Raw genomic sequence first — 23,779 nt, 5'->3', positions numbered from 1 at the left:
ATAGAGAGTGCATCAAATATACTGCACTCAGTTTACTGTGATTGGTTAATTATGTCTCCTTTCCCTCTAGGGACCAGCAGCTGCCAATTAAAGTGCTACTGTGCCTCAGGATCTAAAAGCGGTAAAAGGAAAGACAATTAATAATAAATACATTTTTAAAACCAATTATGTGCAATTTCCTTTTTATATGTGGACATATGTTTAAAAGAGCTGTGTGCTATCAACAGTGCTGTATGTAATTTAAAGCATCTTAAGTGAAGGCTGAATGAAGGAGCTGAGCGGTTCACTTATGGTAACAAACGGGCCTGTTTGTTACACACTTTGAAAACAAACTTTTATTTTAAACAAACCTGGGAACATTTCTGAAACATATTGATCACTCAGACTGAACAAGTATGAATGCCAGTCATATGAGAGGAGTTTTAACATTTAGTGCAATATTGTACATTCAAATAATGAACAGTGTTGTAACTATATTAGGTCCAGAAGTCCAGAAGAGTCCCTTTTAAAGTGATTTAGAACACTGAACATCTCCACAAACTAAAGGTGAACTATGTAACTTTTCTGGTGAGGGTCTGCCATCTGCTTGTCTCCAGGGAGATACTATTGCTTTGCTTGGAAGGTTCCTAAGTACGGAATTAAATGTATCTATCTTGTTTTTATTCAATTGCAAGCACCGAAGAATAGATCAAAAACATGCATTCTTACTGTGAGAGGGCTTGACTCTCCACAGATCTGACCTGTAACTTGGCCTGGTGGCGTCACCTGCTTATCTCCATGGATGTAGGTATGTTTAATGCCATGCTGGGGAAGATTCTAGTCAAAGAAATAACTCTCTATGGTCACCAATCTCCATGGAGACCAGAAAAGTTAGATAATGCACCTTTAAGAAAATACCTAAATATGTTTTTCATCAAGATGTGGCAGCTTGTATGATTAGCTCAAGATATTACATTGTAGACACATTTTAGAGAATATTTTTTTTTGCCTGGAGAGACAACATGGCGTTTCACAGGCCATGAGTCAAATCCAAATTAAAACCATGTATAAAATGTAAACATATTAGAGAAACAAATGCATAGTGTTTAGACATTTAAAAACATATAAAGTGCATATGACAAGTTTTCATGTTTTTCTCATTCTGACATGGTTTGGTGGGACAGTACCTGTGCTAAATATTTATTATAGTTTTACATTAGTTAAGTGAGGTTGTTGCCCTTATTTACTTTATGGTTGCCAGGTAACAATTACGGAATTACTTCCACGTATGTCACATCTACTGCCCTGTCCAATCAGAAAGTAAAATTATAAACTTCACCAGAATAAAAAAAAAGAAATAGACAAAAAGATGGATTTAACTATGTTGTAAAGAAGTAGTAGTCTAACCTGTCAAATGCACTTTAAGCTATTATAAGGAAATGGTCAGTCCAGAGAGTTTGGGTTTGCTAATAGACGATGATGTTAAAAAAACTGCAGTATTCAGGAGTGAAACGTTATTATTCTGTGTCTTAGCTGCCATTTTCTATAAAATCAAATTATTATTCAAATTCGGAAAGAGAAAGCTGTAGAGATGCTGTTTATCTGTTTATTGCTGAAATCATTGTGCATTATATAAAACAGTAAGTGGGCTGTGGAGGTCAGGGGGGTGATATGTGCGTGTGTCTTCCCTTTAGGAGCCTCCAGTCTGGGGGCTCTGGTTCCCCTGGTCAGACTGGTTTCTGATGTAAGAGTAGGCCACTGCAGGAGGAAGAGGAGGGACTGCGAAGGACGTGTACGTGTACGTGTGATTCTGAAACAGATCAAAACAATGAAAAACAATAATGAATTTCCATAGGTCTTATAGTGCTTTCTTCATTCACACATCACAGCTGCCCTGGGGCAGACTGACAAAAGCGAAGATGCCAAATCTGCGGCATCTGCCACTTCGACCACCAACAACACTCACACATACTACATTCATACTAGGCAATTGAGCAATGACAGTTTTGCCACTGGCGCTTTACTGTGTCATCTGGTATTCCCACCAGTTTCCCATCCAAGTACGAGATCAGTCACAATCAGGCTTTTGACAAGTAGGTTTGGTCTTTGGAGCTAACAAAGGTTTGATTTCTCAGCTTGTTCTATTGTTGTGATGCTTTTGTTTGAACATCCAGATGTCCCAGAACTCACTTCAGAGTGCTACACATATTAATCTGGCACAGTCTAGGTTAGCTAATGGACCCTCTACCAGAAAACTTACATAGTGAACCTTTATTTAAAATATGTGAAATGCTACTTTGTCTACAGGTGGTTCGGTGCAGCGTCTGCAATGATGCGGTCGCTGTATCGGTCTGTTGTGGTAAAGAAGGAGCTGAGTCCAAAGGCAAAGCTCTGGACAATCTACGTTCCTACCCTCACCTATAGAGCTATATGAGCTCTGGGTAATGACCGAAAGGACAAGGTCGCGGATACAAGCGGCTGAAATGGGTTTCCTCCGTAGGGTGGCCGGGCGCACCCTTAGGGATAGGGTGTGGAGCTCGGTCACACGGGAGGAGCTCGGAGTAGAGACGCTGCTCCTACACGTTGAGAGGAACCAGTTGAGGTGGCTCGGGCATCTGCTCAGGATGCCTCCTGGATGCCTCCCTAGGGAGGTGTTTTGGGCATGTCCCACCGGGAGGAGGCCCCAGGGAAGACCCAGGACACGCTGGAGGGACTATGTCTCTCGGCTGGCCTGGAAACGCCTTGGGGTCCCACCGGAGGAGCTGGAGGACGTGTCCGGGGTGAGGGAAGTCTGGGAGTCCCTGCTTAGTCTGCTGCCCCCACAACCCGGCCCCGGATAAGCGGAAGAAAATGGATGGATGGATGGATGGAAATGCTACTTTGTCTAAATACAATTTAAAAACTCTGAACACTGCGTAATATACAAGCTCTAAGTACCTTTCCATATTTGTGATGAGGCACAAAATAATGAACTCTCTCTGTTCTGAGAGGGTACACCGGGCAACTCTGGTGCATTACAGAGTCAAAGTGCTAAAGAGGAAAATTGTCATTTTACTAGCAAGGAATCAATCAATAAAAAACTACATTTAGCATAATCAGAAGGAGAAGGGTGGAGAATGTGCTTTGTGAACATTCATTCACATGTATTGAACACTGACTGACCTCTGCGTTGGAGTTGTCCATGAGGGGCTGAGGGACTGAAACTCCATTTGGGACGTGGTGGAGGTAATCATGCTGAGCGTACATCACTGGACCAGAGCCAACAGACTGAAGAAACATGCATAAAATGTACATTATTAATATAATCACAAGTTTGTTTGTTTTTTCAAAAACTATCCTGCTCTACAATTGATTTGCTTACTTCAGCATTGTTCCACTGGTAATGGTTTTGGGAGTACCACGGCTGAGAAGAACAATAAAGAGTCACTGTTTTGTACAATGCATTTATGGTAATGGTAGTAGAAGTAATAGTGGTAGCAACTGTCTTGGTATTGATATTGAAAGTATAGCAGTAGTAGTACTGCTAGTAGTAGTACACTTGCCTGGTGGTGGTAGGTTGGTTGGTGATAGAGAGGTTGCCAGGGCTGAGGGACTGTCACAGGGGCTGGCTGCTGCACAAATACATACAACTCATATTCAATGATATGCCTGCTACAACCTGCTATGTATAAGTGCAATTTTGATTTTAACCACAAGATGGAGCTCAAATCTAGCGTTTACAAAGTATAATATACTTGGTATGACATGATTTCTGCCATTCGGTATTGCAAAGATTGTAAGGTGCTGATATCTCTCTCTCAAATGGCATTTAAATTTGCATATATTTTGTAGCTGTTTCATAAAAAAAATAAAAAAAATACCAAAAGTAAAATCTACAAATCTACAAAGGTCCATGAATCCGCTATATTTATCCAACCACACCAAAAAACTGCAGTTTAACAAAAGTAATTTTACCTGCCCTCATCTCAGTTTAACACCACAGAGATGGAATAATAATAATAATAATAATACATTTTATTTGAAAGCGCCTTTCAGGACACTCAAGGACACTGTACAAACTGTACAAAGTTAAAAACACATATTTACAGATAAAACAGATAAAAACTGGATGATGGTGAGAGTGACTGATTATGTGGTGTAGGATTGTGTGAACAGGTGGGTTTTGAGTCTGGATTTGAAAAGTGGAAGAGAGTCAATGTTGCGGAGGTCAGGAGGGAGAGAGTTCCAGAGCTGGGGAGCAGAGCAGCTGAAGGCTCTGCCCCTCAGGGTGATGAGACGGGCAGAGGGGACAGAGAGCTGGAGAGAGGAAGAGGAGCGGAGGGAGCGAGAGGGAATGGAGATGTGGAGGAGGTCAGAGATGTAAGGTGGGGCCAGGTTATGGAGAGCTTTGAAGGTGGTGAGGAGGATTTTGAAGTGGATTCTCTGTTTTATGGGAAGCCAGTGTAGTTCTTGGAGGATGGGGGTGATGTGGTGGGAAGATGGGGTCTTGGTGATGATGCGGGCTGCGGAGTTTTGGAGAAGCTGCAGTTTCTGGAGGGATTTGTTGGGGAGACCATAGAGGAGGGAGTTACAGTAGTCAATCCGGGAGGTGACAAGACTGTGAACAAGTATGGCAGAGGTGTGAGGAGTGAGAGAGGGACGGAGACGAGAGATATTGCGGAGGTGAAAGTAGGCAGAGCGGGTGATGTTATTGATGTGGGAGTGGAAAGAAAGTGTGCTGTCGAGGATGACACCCAGACTCTTGACCTGAGGGGAAGGAAGGACAGTGGAATCATGGATGGAGATGGAGAAGCTGTTGGATTTGGAGATAGTAGAGGGGGTGCCTACTAGGAGGACTTCGGTTTTAGAACTGTTAAGTTGGAGGAAGTTGGAGGAGAACCAGGAATGAATTTCCTGTAAACAGAGGGTAAGAGAGGTTGGAAGGGAGAGATGAGGAAGGTTTGGTGGAGATGTAGAGCTGGGTGTCATCTGCGTAACAGTGAAAGTGAATATTGTGTTTACGGAACAGAAGACCAAGGGGGAGAATATAGATGATGAAGAGAAGGGGACCTAGGACAGAGCCTTGGGGAATACTGTGATATGACCTAAAACCCAGCTATTGTTTGAAGAAAAAATTGAAGTAAAAGTTATATATTTGTTTATAATTCTTCATATAAACTCACAGGGGTCCAGAGGTGTGGGTTGGGGCCGGCCCGTGGGCTGTGGAAATAGGCCACTCCATTGTGAAAAGTGTAGGGGAAACCAGAGGTGGTCAGGTATACCGTCCCAGAAGGCATTGGCATAGGTTCCATACTAAACATGGGCCTTTGGTAATCTATGGGCAAAATAAATGATGTCAAAATAGGGCTGCAAGATTAATCACAATTTGACCGGTTATAATTAGTAAATCAGAACATACTGTCCTCTGCATTGAACTAAATGTCCCTGTGTGTAAATGAGGTCTTATTCTGTGTAAAAACTGCTAACCCTGTAGTTTAGACAACAACAACATGCTCTGAAATGCGTAAGATTCTTGTATTAGCTTTAGCAGTTCAGATTTCAGTCTTCTCTTGAATGCTTGAAATATGAACTGCAAACTGAATCTTGCGTTTAAAAAGATAAATCATAACTGCAATACAAAAAAAATTTGATAAGATAAACAAAATTGATCATCTCAACTTCATGTCTGTTAAAACTAAAGTTCAAATTTACAAAACTATATTAAAATATTTCTTTAGAATATATGCGTGAACTGTCTCCTTATTTTTCATTTATAGTGATTGCTAATAGCATATTTTACACAAAAGCAATTTGCATTGCTAATAGGACAGAATCAATGAATATGGAATAGCATTCTTGCTCTAACTTACTTCCTGAGTCGTGCTGTTTATGAAAGGCCGGACGAATGCAGAGTCTCTTCTCTTTACAATAAACTCCATTCACCTGGAAGACATTACAACACATTATAAAAAATATTACCACTACTGTATATATATATATATATATATATATATATATATATATATATATATATATATATATATATATATATATATATATACTACTTATGACAACAAAGTACTTTACATCAAGGAGAAGTTTTCTGGCATCTTCTGGGTCTTCAAATGTCACAAATCCATAACTGTTGAAAACAGGAATACTTTTTATTTCATACAGTGCATACGACAAGTTGGACTGCCCTCAAAACCAACCCCAAATTACACAAGCTATGATTAGACAATTAAAAATAAATGCGGAATCAGTGTTTAATGTGTCAGAAGAATGTGATCCTTCCACGTAAATGGTCTCTGCATTTTGGACGGAATTTTCGGTGTTGAAGTAGAGTTTTCCAAATTAGAACTCACCGCTACTTCCTGTATTTTTTTTACTTTTCAACTTATGTCCACAAACTGCCACTTAACTGATGTAAAACTATGATACATATTTACCACAGGCGCTTTCCCACCAAACCAACGAATAATTAGGAAAACATGAAAACCCGGCATATGCACTTTAAGCCCAAAGTTTGCAAATTACATGCTGTTACCGTTTAGTGAGTCTGGAGCGGTTATTCACAATGTTGACATTGGTGACTGTCCCGTACTCAGAGAAGATGTGCCACAGGTAACTCTCAGATACCTTTCAAAAATGAAACAAAATGTAATATATTTAGTCAAAAGCTGTAGGGCTGTCAACACAGTTTATCTGTAACTATTCTGATAAAAAGTAAGGGCAACTCCTAAAATAGAAAAAAAAGTCAAGAACAATGCTAAGATGTTTGGTATGCATATAAACATAGCTAGTAAGTTAGTATTAGTATTAGTAAAAGAGTCTATTAGTTAAGTGGTAAATAAGACACTGGTTAGCCTTTGCAGTTCCTTCTTTAGACCAGAACACCCTAAGTCTAACCCAGGACTACACAATTTGGAACTAAACCAGGCTTAGCCCAAGACTACACCAATAAACCAGAACTAACCTAGGACTAAGCTTCCTGTATCATTTTCCAATCTTTTCTTAGTAAATAAACCACATGTAGGTGACTCTGGTTTATAGAGGCCAAAATGATCATAAAATGATAAATATGAGCCTGATCACATTCGTAGTGTACAAATAAACATAGTCTTAGGTTGCATTGGGTTCAGTGTAAATCCCATACTTTGTGGTCCAAGCCTGCAACAAAGATGCGGTTGGGGATGATGGTGCCTTGTCGAGGGCTGGCGTGGTCCAAGGTGTCTGAGCTGCTACTGTGGTGCTCTGAGGGGGACACTTCAGGAGTGGGATAGTTGCTGTGGACTGGAGACGTGCCGCTAGAAGTTACCTGAAATGATAGAAAAAAGCTCTTGTTTAGTCAATAACAGAAATGATCAGGTTAAACATTTGTGAATTTGTCTTTTGGAAAATTCCTTGTAATCAATAGGGAAATTTGGCTCTGGGCCCCACCTGGGAGTTTAACATCATCACATAATAGAATCTGAAAACCACCAAATTATGGATGGGGAACTTAATGGTAGCAGCTGCATGGAATTTTGTTTAAAGGTGCACAACGTAACTTTTCTAGGGAAGGGTCTGCCACCAGCTTGTGTTTGTGCAGGTGTTATTACTTTGTCTGAAGAGCTGAATGCCATATTTAGAGTGGAGTATATCCATCTCCCTAGAGACAAGCAGGTGATGCCAACAAGCCAAGTTACAGGTAAGATCTGTGGAGAGACTCTGCTCCCAGTAAGAATGAATGTTTTCCAGGTTTAGAAGCTGAATAAATGCAACATATACAAAGCAAAGCAATCTTCAGGGAGATGAGCAGATGGCATACCCGCCATTGGAAAAGTTACATAGTGCAACTTAAAAAAAAAAAAAAAAAAAGGCCTAACAAAAACCCTTTGATGTGTTACTTTGAAAATTAGCTAAACATAAACAACAAAACAGGTGCACGTTAGCACTGTTAATATATAGCTTTTTTTTTTAATCCTTATTATGTACATTGGCAAGTTCAATTTATGCATAGGCATGTATGTCACAAATTTACAATGTAATTCACGAGTTGTAATCATTAAAGTTAACAATTATCGTAGCAAATCAACACAAGTGACAACTGCTAAAACTGCATTTGCTGCTGCTGTAATCTGCAAAAAAAAAACAACCTAAAAACTGCAATTACTATAATAAAAAGGTTTAGGGTTATTTAATTCATAATAGTACAAATTGTGTTAAAGTTATTTACAATTAATAGCACGGTAACAGTATCTCAACAAATGCAAAATAAAGTAGTAAAAGTTTCAGTTGGGCTAACAGTTTGAAGCTAATCAGGCAGAAACGGAAATGACAAGAAAATGCTAACTACACTTAACTTACTGATGTTTCTCCGTTCACATCCATCGTTTTAGCTGCAATTTTGGATCTTAAAAATATATTAAGTGTTATAAAAAGTTAATAACCATTGTCTGATCAGATTTGGATGAGAGATCGTCCTCTGTGGCCACTGAAACGCGGGTCTGTCTACGTTAGCCCCAAACGTAAACAACAGCATCGCCCTCCATACAAATGAACAGTAACGTTACCAGTTGTATATTTGATTTATTAGCACGATTTTATTTGTTAGATGCATCCTTTAAAAATTGAACCGAAAAAAAATACACATAAAATACACATAAAGCAAAAGGTGACGCTTGCAAAAAGTTTATTCCACATTCAATAATTAAACTTTTTTTTACAAAGAAATTTTATGAGCGTTTGTTGGAGACCTCCGCGGAGTAAAGTAGTACCCTCTATCTTCATTTGGTTAAGGACAGGATTATAGCGCTGACTTATAAATTCATGTAATCATGAATAAAATAAGTGTTGATTTTTATAATGATTTAAAATGATATAATGTATTACAAAAGATCAAAAAGAAGCGGAAGGATACACTAACTCGCTTTTGATTTTGAAGTTCAAGTTTTAAATAAAATATTGGGTTTTTTTTATCATTGTATATTAATATGAGATTTTACATAAACTTCTTATTGTCCTCATTATTATAAAAAAAAAAAAATTGGAAAAAGTTCTGAAATTGAGTTTTTATCACCGACTATATGGTTTTCACTAAGTCAGCGAAAACCGAGTACTAAAAGTGTCCACAAGAGGGCGACATTTCCTCACATATGACCCCAGTAGGCTACTGATGCAGTTACTTTTTTATTCACTAAGATTAGATAATAGTGCTTATGTAACTATTAATTTGGGGATAAAACGGACGTACTAATCTACAAAGCTTAAAAAATATAGTGCCTCCTCTATATGCCCCTTTATTTTCCATAATCACAGTCTAAATCTAGCTGTTAATTAGGCTAAAAAAAACCAACCCGCATTTGTCATTTATTTCCTTAATTGCGAGGTCTCACTGTGCTAAATGAGAAGGGCCTGTCTGATAATTACTGCAATTAACCAAAGCTAAAAGTCATGTTTAAACTCATAAACTCTGCATAGATCATTTAAGCTGTCAGGGAGAGAGAATTCCACTGTTACTTTGACACTTTTATTAAGTTATTGTTGGGGACTTGTTTACTTGTGTTGTCATTTTGTTTACAAGTTCTTACTGAAATATCAAAAGTACAAGAACACGTGAGTAACTTTGTCTTCAACGTGCAAGCATAATTTGTAAAGTTGCTGGAAAGTTATCTGTATCGGCCTACTACTATTACTAATACTATTACCTCTAACCCGTAGTAACTAAAAAGTCAGATGGTTTTGTAGTGTAGTAGACTACTACTAACAGTACTCTTGGTATTGGAAGTAATAGCAACAGTAACAGTAGGCTAGTAGTTGTAATAGTAGTAGTAGTAGTAGTAGTAGTAGGCCCTATAGTAGTAGTAGTAATAGTAGTAGTAGTAGTAGTTGTAGTAGCAGTAGTAGTAGTTGTTGTTGTTGTAGTACTAGACCCTCTAATAGTAGTAGTAGTAGTCTTGGTATTGGAAGTAGTAGGACATAGTAGTAGCATCAGTAACAGCAGTATTAGGCTAGTAGCAGTAATAGTATTAGTAGTAGTCTTGGTATTGACCCTATAGCAGCAGCATCAGCAGTAGTAGTAGTAGTAGTAGTAGTAGTAGTAGTAGTAGTAGTAATAGTAGTAGAAGCAATAGTAGTAGTCGTAATGGTGGTCTAGGTATTGGAAGTAGTAGATTGTAGTAGCACCAGTAATATTAGTATTGGGTTAGTAGAAGTAGTAATAGTAGTAGTAGTAGTAGTAGTAGTAGTAGTAGTAGTAGTAGTTGTAGTAGTAGTAGTCTTGATATTGGCCGCACAGTAGCAGGAGTAGTGGTAGTAGTAGTAGTAATGGTCTTGGTATTGAAAGTAGTAGACCGTAGTAGTAGCGGCAGTAATACTACTATTAGGCTAGTATACAAAAGTGAGATTATTTAGGCTAATAGAAGTAGTAGTAGAAGTCTTGGTATTGATCCTTTAGTAGCAGCAGCAGTAGTGGTGGTAGTAGCAGTAGTAGCAGTAGTAGTACTAATGGTAGTCTTGGTATTGGCTCTAACCTTGTAACTTCAAACTTTCTAAATAATCTCACTTTTCTATAGTTCAAAGTACTGTTAGTTCACCCTCACATCTCTCCTTTGTCCTTTCCTTCATCCGTGAATGGTCATCCCAGCTACAAACGACTGTATTTTTCCTATTTTTTTCCCTGCGCGTGGGAACAAATACCTCCTCCAGATGGATTACATACCATTGGTCGCAGTATAGTAGCGTGTAACCACATGGATCCTTCACTGGTCAGCCAAGCCCACCATGCCGCGCCCATGTTTCACTATAACCCGTTATTTCTGGCATTGTGCTGTCTCAAAGCGATCATTTTATCCACTGAAGGAATGCAAAAGTTAAAAATAGTGCATAGAATCAGGCATTTGTTGAGTAATTACAGAGTTGTGAAGTACAGCCCTCCTGTTATGGGTAGTTTTTCATCAGACGCTGTAGCCACCACTGTCTGTCCCAAACCGGAGCACATTTTAGCCACTAACTTTGCACTTCTGACCTTATATTTGACCTGTGTTATTTCAAGATAAACAGTATTTGGTTAAATGTATATGTTTGGATAAGCTGTAGTAAGTGATGGAAGAAGTACTCAGTTTTGTTAGTTAAGTAAAAGTACAGATATTGGAGCAGAAAAGAAAAACAAACCTTAAATTAAAGTAAAAGTATTGCATGAAAAAATCAACTTAAGCAAAACTATATAAAAATCTGTTTAGAAATGTACTTAAAGAGTAAAAGTAAAGTATTTTGTATTGATTTGTACTGAATTTTGTTCAACAGAAACAACCAAATTAATATTTGTTTTTGTTTTTGTTTCTTCGAGCTGTATATTTTGTATATTTTTGTTTGCTCAGAATATGAACTTAAATATAAAAATGCACCCCTCAGCCTTTTCAGCAGGTCTCAAGCGATAATTTAAAAATACGTTTACTTTTCAGTCAAAAATGTAGTGGAGTAGAAAGTACAAATACCTACTCTCAAATGTAGAGAAGTAAAAAGTATCCAAATACTTGAAAAAATTTGTAATTAAGTCCAGTACTTTACTACTTCTACTTGATTATGTTCTACCTTTGGTAGTAGTATCAATAGTAGTAGTATAGCAGTATTTTGCCTATATTGCTGTGGTAGTAGCAGTAGTACTAGTAAACATTGTCGACCTCATATTTGAATTATGTTATTTGAAGACAGACTAAACGATATTATAATACTGTAAATAGTAGTAGTAGAAGTTGCAGTAACAGATTTTGTGAACTGTAACATATACTTGTGTTTAGTATTTGTATATGTTGTGGTAAGCAGCAGCAGTAGCAGTATTTTACCCTGTATTTGCTGTAGTAATAGTAGTAGTAGTAGTAGTAGTAGTGCAAGCAGTTATAGTTTGTGTGAGCTCATATTTGAACTGTGTTTTGGTTATTTGGTGATGTAGTAATAGTAGTAAGCTGGAGGAAGAAGCGTCTGGGGTGGTGGAGGTCTGGGAGTTCCTGCTTAGACCGCTGCCCCTGATGGATGGATGGAGTAGTATACTTGCTGACCTTTAGTTTGTTTAATCGGTTTGACGTTTGGAAGCTATTTGCGCCATAACATTAGCACAAAGTGAAAGTGAATTTATCTCGTTGTAAAGTTGAATCTGTTGAGATGTGTTGAATCTCAAAGTGTGCGTCGTCTTTATTATTAGAGAATGCAATAGTCCTGCTTTGAAATATTAACCCCGCAGTGTAAACATAGTGGTTTATTTATGTGCAGGTCCATGTGAAGTGCAGAAGCATGTCTCCTGTTTATACTCCAGTGAATCCTCATCACTCATTTATCAGACAAACACCAAACAATATCACCTATTATACCACAAATACTTTTAACTCTTACTGTGCCAGAAAACTAGTATGAGCAGACGTGCCCATTTACCCGGGACAGTCCCAGTCTGGAGCCCTGTGTCCCCTTTTCCAGCAGATTTATACAAAACCACTGATTTATCCTAGTTTTATACAAGACTTGATCCAGGTGTCCCTAATGATTATATACAGATTATATACAGATTATATACAGATTATATATATATTTTCTGTTCTTTAACTGTGCGGTGCAATACTGGAATTTCCCCACTGTGGGACTAATAAAGGCATATCTTATCTTATCTTATCATATATACCGATAATATACTGACTATATATATATTATATACTGATTATATACTGATCATATACATATTATATACAGATAAATATACAGATTATATTCAGATAAATATACAGATTATATACAGATAAATATACAGATTATATGCAGATTATATACTGATTATATACTGATTATATACTGATCATATACTGATCATATACAGATAATATACAGATAAATATACAGATTATATTCAGATAAATATACAGATTATATACGTATAATATACAGATAATATACAGATAAATATACAGATTATATTCAGATAAATATACAGATTATATATTTATAATATACAGATTATATACAGATAAATATACAGATTATATACAGATAAATATACTGATTATATACAGATAAATATACTGATTATATACAGATTATATACTGGCATCTTTTCACAATTTGATTTAAAACTATCCCAAGTTTGTCCCAGTTTTGAAATTTGACAATCTGGTCACCTTAAATAAAACTTAATAAAAACATAGATTTCTTTATAATTCTTCTTTCTTTCTTCTCATAATAATTACTCTATATTTACACAGGAAGGGCCCAATGAGAGCACCTGTTCAATTTGTGTTCTCATACGCAATATGATTATTATTATCATCAATGTGTAAATTTGATTTTGTACCACATACATGTTTTATTTTGAAGGTTGCACACGTCCTGTCCTGACACTGACGTAAAGAGGCGCTCACACAGTCTAGAAAGATTGCTTGAACTATTTCTTTTCTCTAATTAACTGACCCTGAGATGATTTTTACAGATTAGACATTTATTTAAGTAGATGGTGACTCTTTCAATCTGTGTACCATTTAGAGTGGACAGATTTGTAGCCTGCACATCACAAAAATCATATACTAACTATGCTACTACTAATTGTACTACTACTGCAACTATTGACCTTATTCGGCCACGCCCACTTTTGCCGTAAATTTGATTAACAGTTAAGTGGCAATCCCATTCATTTTAATGGAGAATTTGGGACATTTTTTGCTGCAAAAATCTGACATAAAGTCGGTTCATTTGTATAAAACGTTCTATGTTCGTGTGACCGATAAATCAACACTGCACCGTTTCTCTGTAGGCTTTAAACGGCTCCACAGTCCCTGAAGAACGTATTCACCGTCAAGATCCATAGCCCCAAACAAAATAATACAACCCGCATGTATTTTTATAGGTCTAATTACAAATATTGTGTAATTTAGGCACATTTTGGCATTATGGTTGCTAGGTAGATTAGAAAATTACCTCTGATGATGCAGAAAAGAGGAAGCTGCTCTGTGTGAATGGCCATGTACTGTATGCTAGCTTCTCCAGGCCAAATAAGCATCAGGTTTGTGGAGATGCGAGCACGTTTCCATAATAAAAAAACATGCTACTGTATTATTTTAATCTATTTTTTCGCTAAAACCTATATATATCCTGCTCATATGAACCTGTTTAATTTATCTTCCAGCAGCTGACGGTAAGGTTTGCTCTTCCTGTATTTACTAGCACCAAACCTTAATGTAATTTTCAGCCCTAATTCCACTAAAACCACTTACTGCGCAGCTAATATCGTTTCGACCAGGGCTGCAGACGCCAAATGAAATATTCAAACAGCCTCGCGTGTAGAAATGAGCTCGCCTAGAGACTTCCTGGTCGCGTATTGGGTACAGTAAACATTCTTTTTGACCTAGTTTTATCAGAACAAACAGCGACACGGGGAGAGGCGCGGCAGGTGTACTCACGCGGAAATGTAAAGTCAAATTAGTGTTATCCCAATGCCAAATAATTCATGATCTGCAAACATTCCCATAAGAGTCCTGTTTTATTTAAGACGTCTGGAAACAAACTAGTAAATAAAGATAGGCTAAATAAAAAATAGCTAGGTGTAAGGGTGCCTAGAGGATTTTTAGTTTTACTTTTGAGTTATTGATGCGAGAAGTAATGTGCCATTTTCACAATATTATGAATTATACACAAGGTTAAAGGAACTGTATATAGCCTACGCTCTTTGTTAAAAAAAATTACTAATGCGTGAGGCTCATTCTCCTTTCTTATTGTATAATTGTACAAAATTAAAACATAAACGGCTTGTCCATCTTGTGCAGACTGGTTTCACATCTGCCGTCTACTGGTAAATAAAATCAAAGAATGTATAGTTTGTCCAGGATCCAAAATACACACTTTTTTCAGTACTTCAGATGGCATTCAGATGGGTGTGATTGACAGGTGGATTAGCCAATCAGGAACAGACATATCAAAACAAATATGGCCGCTTACGAGGAACTGAAAGTGAGAGGAATTAGATTTTGTTTAAAATGATGGGTGACCAATCAGCTCCTTCATTTCACACGATCATGTTCTGGCTGGAGATATGACAGAGGGTGATCTGAGCGATATCCCTCTGTATAAAAATACTGAGAGATGTCTGGATGCGCCAGGCAAACATATTGTAGCTTTAACACACCCAAATATAAAGTAGGAATAAGACATTTCTGACTTCTGAAAGCTTTAAACATGTGTACATTTTTCCAGTGCGTTCAGTTATGCAACAATAAAACAGCAAATGGACTTCTTTCCCACACTGTCCACTCCTCTTGGTTCAGTCCGGATCTGCAGAAGAGGCTCTGGATAAAACCAAAATAATATGTTACTTTTACACAAATCATGGGGCGTCAGGAATGTGGACTTTGACAAAAGACCAAATGACCACAACAGAAACCAGCACACATTTATAATGATACTTTCGTTTTAGTACAAGAGTGTATCCCATAACAGCTGTATTAAAACAGAACCAAACTGAGGACTAAAACCAGGTCTAAACCAGGTCTAACAGAGGACTAAGCCAGGTCTTAAGCACCACTGAAGACCCAGAACACCTTTTATAAGCTGAACTGCAGGTAAAAAATATTAACAATTGTAATGTTGACTACAAGTATTAAAGGTAAGCCATGTTATAATGTTGTTACCTCCTCAAAAACATACTTGGGAGTTGTTTTTTTGTTCCATTCACACGTTTGAGTAACCCTGCATTATTGGTCTGTCTACATCTCCAAAGCTCAAAACGCTCTGTTCCACCTTGTGATGTCATGAAGTGGTAGTTTTCAAGTTAACAGCTCCTTTTACCTTTTGTTCAGCATATATTGGCAATTCCAGGGCTGAAACTATCCAAATGATTCCAGTGAAGGTGTATGGAGTTTAAAAATACAAAAGAGCACTTCCTGTATTACCGAATGACATCACAAGGTGGAACAGAGTGTTTTCAGTTTGAGAGAAGCCTAAACATGCAGAGTTTGTGTGTTAAACATGTGTAAATGAAACAAAACACAACTCCAGGTGTGTTTGTGATGAGGAAACAACATTATAACATAGATCATAAAACAGTGTGATATGGGCCCTTTATGAGGAGTCTGTCAGTGGTTATAATGTTATGGCTGATTGGTGCATTAGCTAATACCTCTTTAAACGTGCCCTTGTCGTCCCCTCCTCCCCCTCTTCAAGAGCTGTGCCTGGGTAGACCAGATGCCGGTGGTGGGTTAAACTCTCTCTGGAGGGGCCGACTGCAGCATATTGCTTTATAATTAATGAAATTAGGGGGCGCTGTCTGCTGAAAAGGGCTGCGTCTCAAAGAGGAAAACTGTGTCGTGTGCCAGGAAGAAGAACAAGCAGAGAGGACAAAAAAATGACTTGAATAAAAGGCTGTGTACCTGATTTTTTGAAAACATTTAAACCCAAACTGAGTCATTTCAAACGGTTTGCAGTGGTCCAAAGTTGTTCTACACTTACTTTATGCATTCTGAGCATCCTAATTATTCACAGTGATGAGTTTATAAGCACTTTTCACAACGTTTAGAGGCCGGATCAATCTCTACAACACAGAGAGCAAAGAAAAAATCTAAGTACATGCTTTTAACTTTATGAAGTCATTACTACCACAACTGTAAACGTGACATAAGGCCATAGCGCACGCAAAACTGTCAGAGAAGTTTGCTGTTAATTACGTAAGCCTCAGAGATTTGAACTAAAAGACTGGTGATCTGCAGCTAATGAGGTGAAATGTCTCAAACTTCCATATTTGGACAGATGATCAACAAACACTAAACATGTTTTTACTGTTAGGAGAATTCATAAAGCTCATTTCTTCCTCGGAGTAATTCATAAAGCTCCGACATGGGACTGAACACGTGGCCAGTGGTATTTGGAGGTAGGAAAACACAAAGGCACAATTTAATTACATCTAACAAATTTATATTTAGGTGCAAATTAGGCAATATAATGTATGTATTTAATTCTGTGATTTATCTGCTTTTTACAATCCCTGAATGTTTTTTAAATGAAAGAGTAAAGAACAGAGTTTGAACTGGTTAGATTTATGACAGACATTTAACAGATTTGTGCTGACACTAGTATAGAGACTAGAGAACTGTGTGTTTCTGTTACACCCATCAGACCTAATCGTATAATAATGAGGAAAGTGTTTAAAATGTTTGGAGTCATAGAACTGGTGGGTTATAAGCTGCAGGTGATGTATGAAATGGGTCAAATGCTGCAAGACGAATCATGATCAGACCGAAATCATAATTTAAATGTTCCAGTGGATATGAATAGTACTTTTGAACACAATTTCAGCCGAATAGTTTTATAACTTTCTGAATGCGCAGGACTTTCAACTGACCAAACGTAAGGCCAGTTATCCCAGTGCGCAGCCGACAGAGCTCGATGAGTCCTCCTCGACAAGGCGTGCATCATACTGTGGTCTAAGTGCGCTGGGCCATGTGTCCACTGTCCCTCATCCAGAGTCACGGGGACAGTGGAGACATGGTCCTGCAGAAGACCTATGGGACATCTATGGTTCCATCACGGCCCAGTGAGCAGTGTGAGTGTAAAGTTTAGATTTTACTTCTGATTTCTTGCAGAAGTTAAAAATATTTCATTCAAATGTAACTTAAAGGTAGTATCTTAGCTGAAGAACATCTAAACGGTTTTATCATTGAGGATGTGGACCGTGGTAATGTTACACTTACAGAAAATACATTTGAAGTGTGTGACAAGAAGCAGAATGTTTAAAGACCAAAACACAATTTGTCCATAATAATATAATTTGTATTTTAATGATGTTTCTGTCCAGACTGACTTTTGATTCACTGTGACATGTTCATTCATTTACATGGACTAAAAAAATATTTAAACCGTAGTAATCCACCTGTTCACATTTTACAAAGATAATGAGTTTGTTTTGGACTGTCACATGATTCAGTAAAAGGGGAGCACAGTCTGAGAGTACACTGACATACAACAGTTCTTTGTACTCACTTTATAATATGTGTGTAAAGGGTTTAATGTTTGACTATTCACATTATTCACAAAGTATTCCAGATGTTCCTTCTGATTGTGTAATAAACCATCTATCAAATTATTTAGTTGAAACTTTAAGGTCATTTAGGATATTATATGAACAAGAACATTGTCAATTTGGTCATGTTTATAGAAGTTATAGTAGTTTTAATGTTTGTGTTTTGAGAGATGAGATTTGGATGAGATTTATAGACCCGTCCCGTTAAGGCTGATGTGTTAGTGTATGGACATGATCAAGGGTAAAATGTGTCATAACTTCATTGAAATATAAGAGTATAGGCTTAAAGATCCCACTGTTTTGGTTCACCACTGATTGTGTTTGCACCATAAGGTTAATGCATTTACGGCTGAGCTTAATTTTGTCGTGCTGTTTTTGATGAACACTACATTTCAGAAAGACATATGGAGGTCACTTCGTACATATTGCCAATTAGACTGGGGAGATGTCTTGCCAAAGGACACAATGGCAGTCTGGGGAGGTCAGTGTTTCTTTCTAGTTAAAGGGATTATGTATGTCTGTGAGATTTTGACTTTAAATTCCATAAACTTGACTTGTTTGTGTCCTCTATTTGCAGGTTCCAGGGTCAGGGGTCATTGTGATTGCACAGTATGGCATTAAACCTGTATATCTGTGTTTTTATTGCTCAAAAATACTTTAAAAAGAAAAGATGATGTAAAGAAAGGAGGACAGAAAGAGAGAAGAAGAGTGAGAGAGACCCAGACTTGGTGTTTCTTCTTCCCGGGCTGCAGCTGGTGTCCGGGACAGAGACCACAGTCCTCAGGGAGAAGAGGTGACGTGAAGCATGAACTCAACCAGGAAGACTGTGACACCGCCTCCTGTCACCTGTCAGCTAATCACAACCTGCTGATTTTACAGATATTTTACCACTAGTTCATTCTAAAACAGTTTGCAGTGGTCCAAAGTTATTCCTCACTTACCTTATGCATTTAGAGCATCTTCATTATTCACCATGATGAGTTTATAAGTGCTTCTCACAACTTCAGAATGGACTTTTGCCGTCACTGTAATGCTAACAACAACAATAACAATACACTTTCTAATTCTCAGGTGATAAAAATGCTTTATACTTTGGTTTAGACAGTACACAGCAGATTTATTTTGATCTCAAGAGCTGCTTATACAATATATCTGTAATGTGGCAAGGCACATTTTGTTCAAATACAAGTAAGTAATTGGATACAGCCACTTTAATGTGCTGCAGTTTGATGGTGTTAAATGATGTTAATAGTCTGGTTTGGTGCTATGTTATTTGTAGACTGGGATCAAATGTGTTTGTATTTTGGAGTCGCCTTAATAACAAGTTTGTTTTTTGGGCAGCTTGTAATGTGGGGTAGTCGTCTTTGAGTTCTCTTCAACTCACAAGTTTCTCATGATAGTGGTTTAGGTCTAAAACTACAAGGAAAGTCCCAAGTTCAATTCCCAGGCGATTTGTGCACAGTTTGCATGTTCTGCCTGTGTCTGGGTAATCTGGTTGGAATCTCCCAGCAAATTAAAATAGATTGATCGTCCAGCTAAATACCAAGATCCATGGCTAAGATTCCAGCTGCAGGTGGAATTTAGTGCACCCAGTGTGACATGAGAACATGAGAACCAGAGGAAGCTACACACGCGAGACTATGTGTTCACACGATAACTATTTATTTCTTAAGGAAAAGGCCTGCGGTCGGCTCCTACACCAGGATCACCACTGCACGGCGTGTGGTCTGAGCTGCTGGTAGCGGAGGAGAAAAAGCTTTTTGAACAACAGACGCAGCCTCACCTGTGCAGACAGGCACAGGAGGAGACAACAGATATTAAGTTGGGCTGATATTAAGTTGCCACTCCGAGACCTCCTGTTTCAAGTGCCCAAGCGCCCATTTACTGCGATCCAGAATGTGACTGTTGGGTTCACACCAGCCCAAATGCGCTGCTCTCAGAGCAAATGCTCTTTTAGGTTGACCTAACCAGTGGCAGTGAGAAAATGAGCAAGATCTCCATTGCAAAAACTCCCACTTTGAAAAAAAAATGCATTGAGAAAGTGCATGTACTTTTGCATGAATGCATGGTTTCAAATGCAGAATATTGTTAAGGACAATGAGTGGAATAAACAACCCTTCTCTCCTTCATCTGCTTAAATCTGAATGTCATTATTTTATACTATAGAGACTCTTTTCTGATGGTTTACTGATCCAGCATTTCCTCAGACTCTCTTCACTTCTGCTCCTCTCCGTGATTGTTGCCTTTTCCCCGTGTCTCCAGACAGAAGCAAAGAGATTAGCAAAGTGCTGTGTTTAGTAGGACTAAACTGTAACCTTACCTGGTGGTGTCACCACCTTGTCTCCCTGCAGGTAATTATTTATTGCCATACTGTGGAACATTCCAGTCGACGCAATAACATCTTCAAGACAAGCAGGTGGCATATGTACTATTCACTAGAAAAGTTATATAGTGCATCTTTAAGTCCAAAAAAGTGACATTTCTCTTGTAAAAGGCGAGTCGTTTTTGCAACTCTAAACACAGCAACATTACACAAGAGGGTATGATAGTAATAATTGTAATACAGCTGAATTGCAGTGGCTTATTGGTTTGTCTGTAGGTCTAGTAGTTCTATACTGTACCTATATCAGTAGAAACAGCAGCAGCAGCAGTAGCAGCACTCAGTGTTTGGAAGTAACTGAATGTACCAAAAATATGTATGCAGAATAGTGAGTACCTGTATTCTGGTACAGTTACTCTTTCATTTGGTGGTATTCAGAGTACAGTTACTTGCCTGAAATAAAAGGAATACATGGTGGTACTTCATCATGTCATTTTGGCTTTAAACTGTACAGAATTAGTGAGAACACAGTGTGCAGTGTGTGTGTGTGTGTGTGTGTGTGGGGGGGGGTGGGTGTGTGTGTGTGTGGTGGTGGTGGTGGTGGGGTTCAGACATAAATTAATGCAAAACAAACAGCGGAACATAAAAGCAGTTTGTAATTATATGTCATGTTTTTACACTATAATATAATGCAACTCGGTATAAAAGTATTCCGAGTATTCAGAATACAGGACTCTGATTGACCCAAGGTATTCTTCCCAACACTGGCAGTAGTCAAAGTAGGCTAGTAGTGGAAATAGTAGTAGTAACTATAATGATGTAACTCTTTTCAGCTGCCCCATGTTAAAAACAGCTTAGTTGAGTTCAAATGCATTAGTCTAATTGTCCAAAGCTCTCCTGTTCTCCTGATCACAGCGATATTAGCTCATCAGTGCGTGTGCGTACGGTCCACTGGCTAACACAGCTGTCTATTAGGGCCCTGCCTGTAATGGGACAGGGGGGCGCAGGTGCAGATATTACCCACGATGCTTTTGGGCGAGGCTGGGTGTCTCTGCGGGGACCATAAACACACCTGTGATCTAGGGTTAACACGCAGCCAGGCTAACGCTAATGTGCTAATATCATGCACTCTGATTAGCAGGCTAATACCGGGGACAGTGCGCTCCAGTGGGCTCGGCGAGGGACTGGGAGGGCATCATGTGCAATGTGTTTGACTGCAGAAACTGAAGATGCAACTTTAGCAGAAGGCTGGAACAATAACTACAATTTATATCCTGCCTGTAAAAGTCAACACATTTTTTATGTTTGGGATTTATAAGCTTTATTAAAGGAAATATGCAGCCTGCAGTTAGAATTAAAGGTATTACAATCACATCTGAACCTGTGTTGCCAGAGCTTTAACCTGCAGATAGAGACACATACAAGTTTTTCTCATTGTCAGTAAATGGACAAACCTCATGTGAAAGCTCAGAACCTCCAGAATTCACTCACAGGCTCCACTAGCACTGATTCATGACTGTCTGCAGGTGCTGGGGTTTAGGTAGTGACCGTTCAGATCAGAGGACGGCATTTTAGGTTTAAACCAGCTGAATTCCAGCATTAAAACTGGCAACCTTGGCTTGTGTGAGGCTCGTTCCTATGATATGATCAAATCTAACACTTTTTTGGTGCAGTATGTAACTTATTTGGGGGGAGGGTCCACCATTTTTGTTCTTACTTTTCCTGTAACGTTACAAAGTATATCATTAAACTTATCTTGATCTTGCATTTATTCAATTACAAGTATTTTATTGCTGAAAAACACCTTGACTGACATGCATTCTTATAGTGAGCAGGGTCACCTCTCCGCAGATCTGACCTGTAACTTCACCAGGTGTGGTCAGTTGAGTATTTTCATGGAGGTAGATCGGTCAGTTGAATCTTTTCTTGTAACTTTTAAAGGAAAACAAAAACATCACATTGGAAACATGTAGTATCTGAAGTAATATTGCGCCTTTAAGTCCACTGAGAATCTTTAATATAAACTCTTTAAAACATACAAGTCAACACATCCAAAAATATTTAGTTTTTTATTTATTACCAAGTCATTTTGTGTGATCCAAGAGAAGGGTGGCCAGTCATCAGCGCGTTACAATTAGCACCATCAGATTTATTCAGATTTGTCAAAAAGAAAACAAAACTTAAGAATAGAGTCCACCTGCTTTGTCGCCATGGAGATGTTACTGTATTGCCAAGAATCTTCCACAATATGGGATTAACCTATCTATCTCCATGGAGACAAGCAATTGATGCCACAAGGCCAAGTTACAGGTCAGATCTGTGGAGAGGCGACCCCACTCACGGTAATAATCCAAGCTTTTCAAAGTATTTTCGAGTACTAAATGAAACTGAATAAATGCAAGATAGATATGTTTAATGCGACACTGAGGACCATTCCAGTGATAGTTATGAGATCTCCATGGAGACAAACAGTTGGCGGACCCTCGTTAGAAAAGTTACGCAATGCAGCTTTAATGTTTTTTCTTAAAATTGTATAAACTCGTCAAAAATAGTCCCTTCTCAGACACCGTTACAACGATGTGGGCACATGCTAGTATTTCACCAGCTCATTTGGGACCAAACCTACCAATTTTACTCAAATTAAATTAAAACTGGTCTTTAGTTTTGTGAGGACGACGCCTTCACAAAGCAGACGTTTAGTAGTAGACATAAACACTAAAACGTAAATACACTCCTAATTAAAAGGCTCAAGATTCAAAAATGGACAATACTTAAGTCAAAAGATTTATCTCGACAAAATGAGGGTTTGTCGACTCCAAGGTCCAGTGAGAAAACAAAATGTGTCAGTCTTATACATAACACCGTTTTACTAACTTATTCATGGGTTTCAAGCTATTGCAACTGTCACCGTTGTCATAGCAATTAAGCAATTCAAATCATAATATATCTTTTGAATGGGGAAAGGCCCTTACAAAATCCTTCAAATCTGGAAGGAACGGTCTGAAACCCATGAATATAGGTATAAATAGCAAGTAAATAAAGCTAAATATATTGTACGGACCAATTTTGTAGCTCCTATACAAAATTTTATACAAATGACACAGTGTGTAACTTGTTAACCAAAAATAGACTAAAAGAAAAACGTAAATGCCCGCGCGTCCTCACTGTGAGAGTGCTTGCATCTCCACAAACCTGACACTTAATTTGCCTGGAGGATTGCCTGTTTCCATCGAAATGTTGTTCCTTTGGCTGTAATATTCCACAATACATAGCATAAAAATCTTCTTAAGTGTAGTTTTAGCCACTTCCAAAAAGTTACATACTCTACTTTTACTTAAGCAATGCAAGTTTACAAGGCCTGGATATTATGTGCTACAAATTACAATAAGGTTTAAATTTGCAACAGTTCCAAACAAAATTGAGCTGGTTTTCAGATTCAAGAATGTGATGATGTTATAGTCCCAGATGGGGGCGCA

The 23,779-nt window shown here is 38.1% G+C and overlaps 1 protein-coding gene across 1 annotated transcript; it reads right to left on the bottom strand.

Annotated features, from left to right (window-relative positions):
• Positions 1-1,669: 1,669 nt before the first annotated feature.
• On the bottom strand, positions 1,670-8,331 carry LOC117385133 (protein boule-like). The gene is made up of 11 exons (XM_033982412.1): positions 8,308-8,331; positions 7,115-7,276; positions 6,506-6,597; positions 6,046-6,100; positions 5,829-5,901; positions 5,142-5,293; positions 4,726-4,872; positions 3,522-3,590; positions 3,341-3,382; positions 3,142-3,246; positions 1,670-1,789 (listed from the first exon to the last, which is right to left on the bottom strand). Exons 1-11 carry the CDS (start codon positions 8,329-8,331, stop codon positions 1,670-1,672), a joined length of 1,041 nt encoding a protein of 346 aa, XP_033838303.1.
• Between the last annotated feature and the right edge of the window lie 15,448 nt (positions 8,332-23,779).

Source organism: Periophthalmus magnuspinnatus, chromosome 2, assembly GCF_009829125.3.
Source record: "Periophthalmus magnuspinnatus isolate fPerMag1 chromosome 2, fPerMag1.2.pri, whole genome shotgun sequence".
Lineage (NCBI taxonomy): Eukaryota > Metazoa > Chordata > Actinopteri > Gobiiformes > Gobiidae > Periophthalmus > Periophthalmus magnuspinnatus.
The sequence above is the reverse complement of the archived record's forward strand: the minus strand, read 5'-3'. Positions and strand labels throughout refer to the sequence as shown.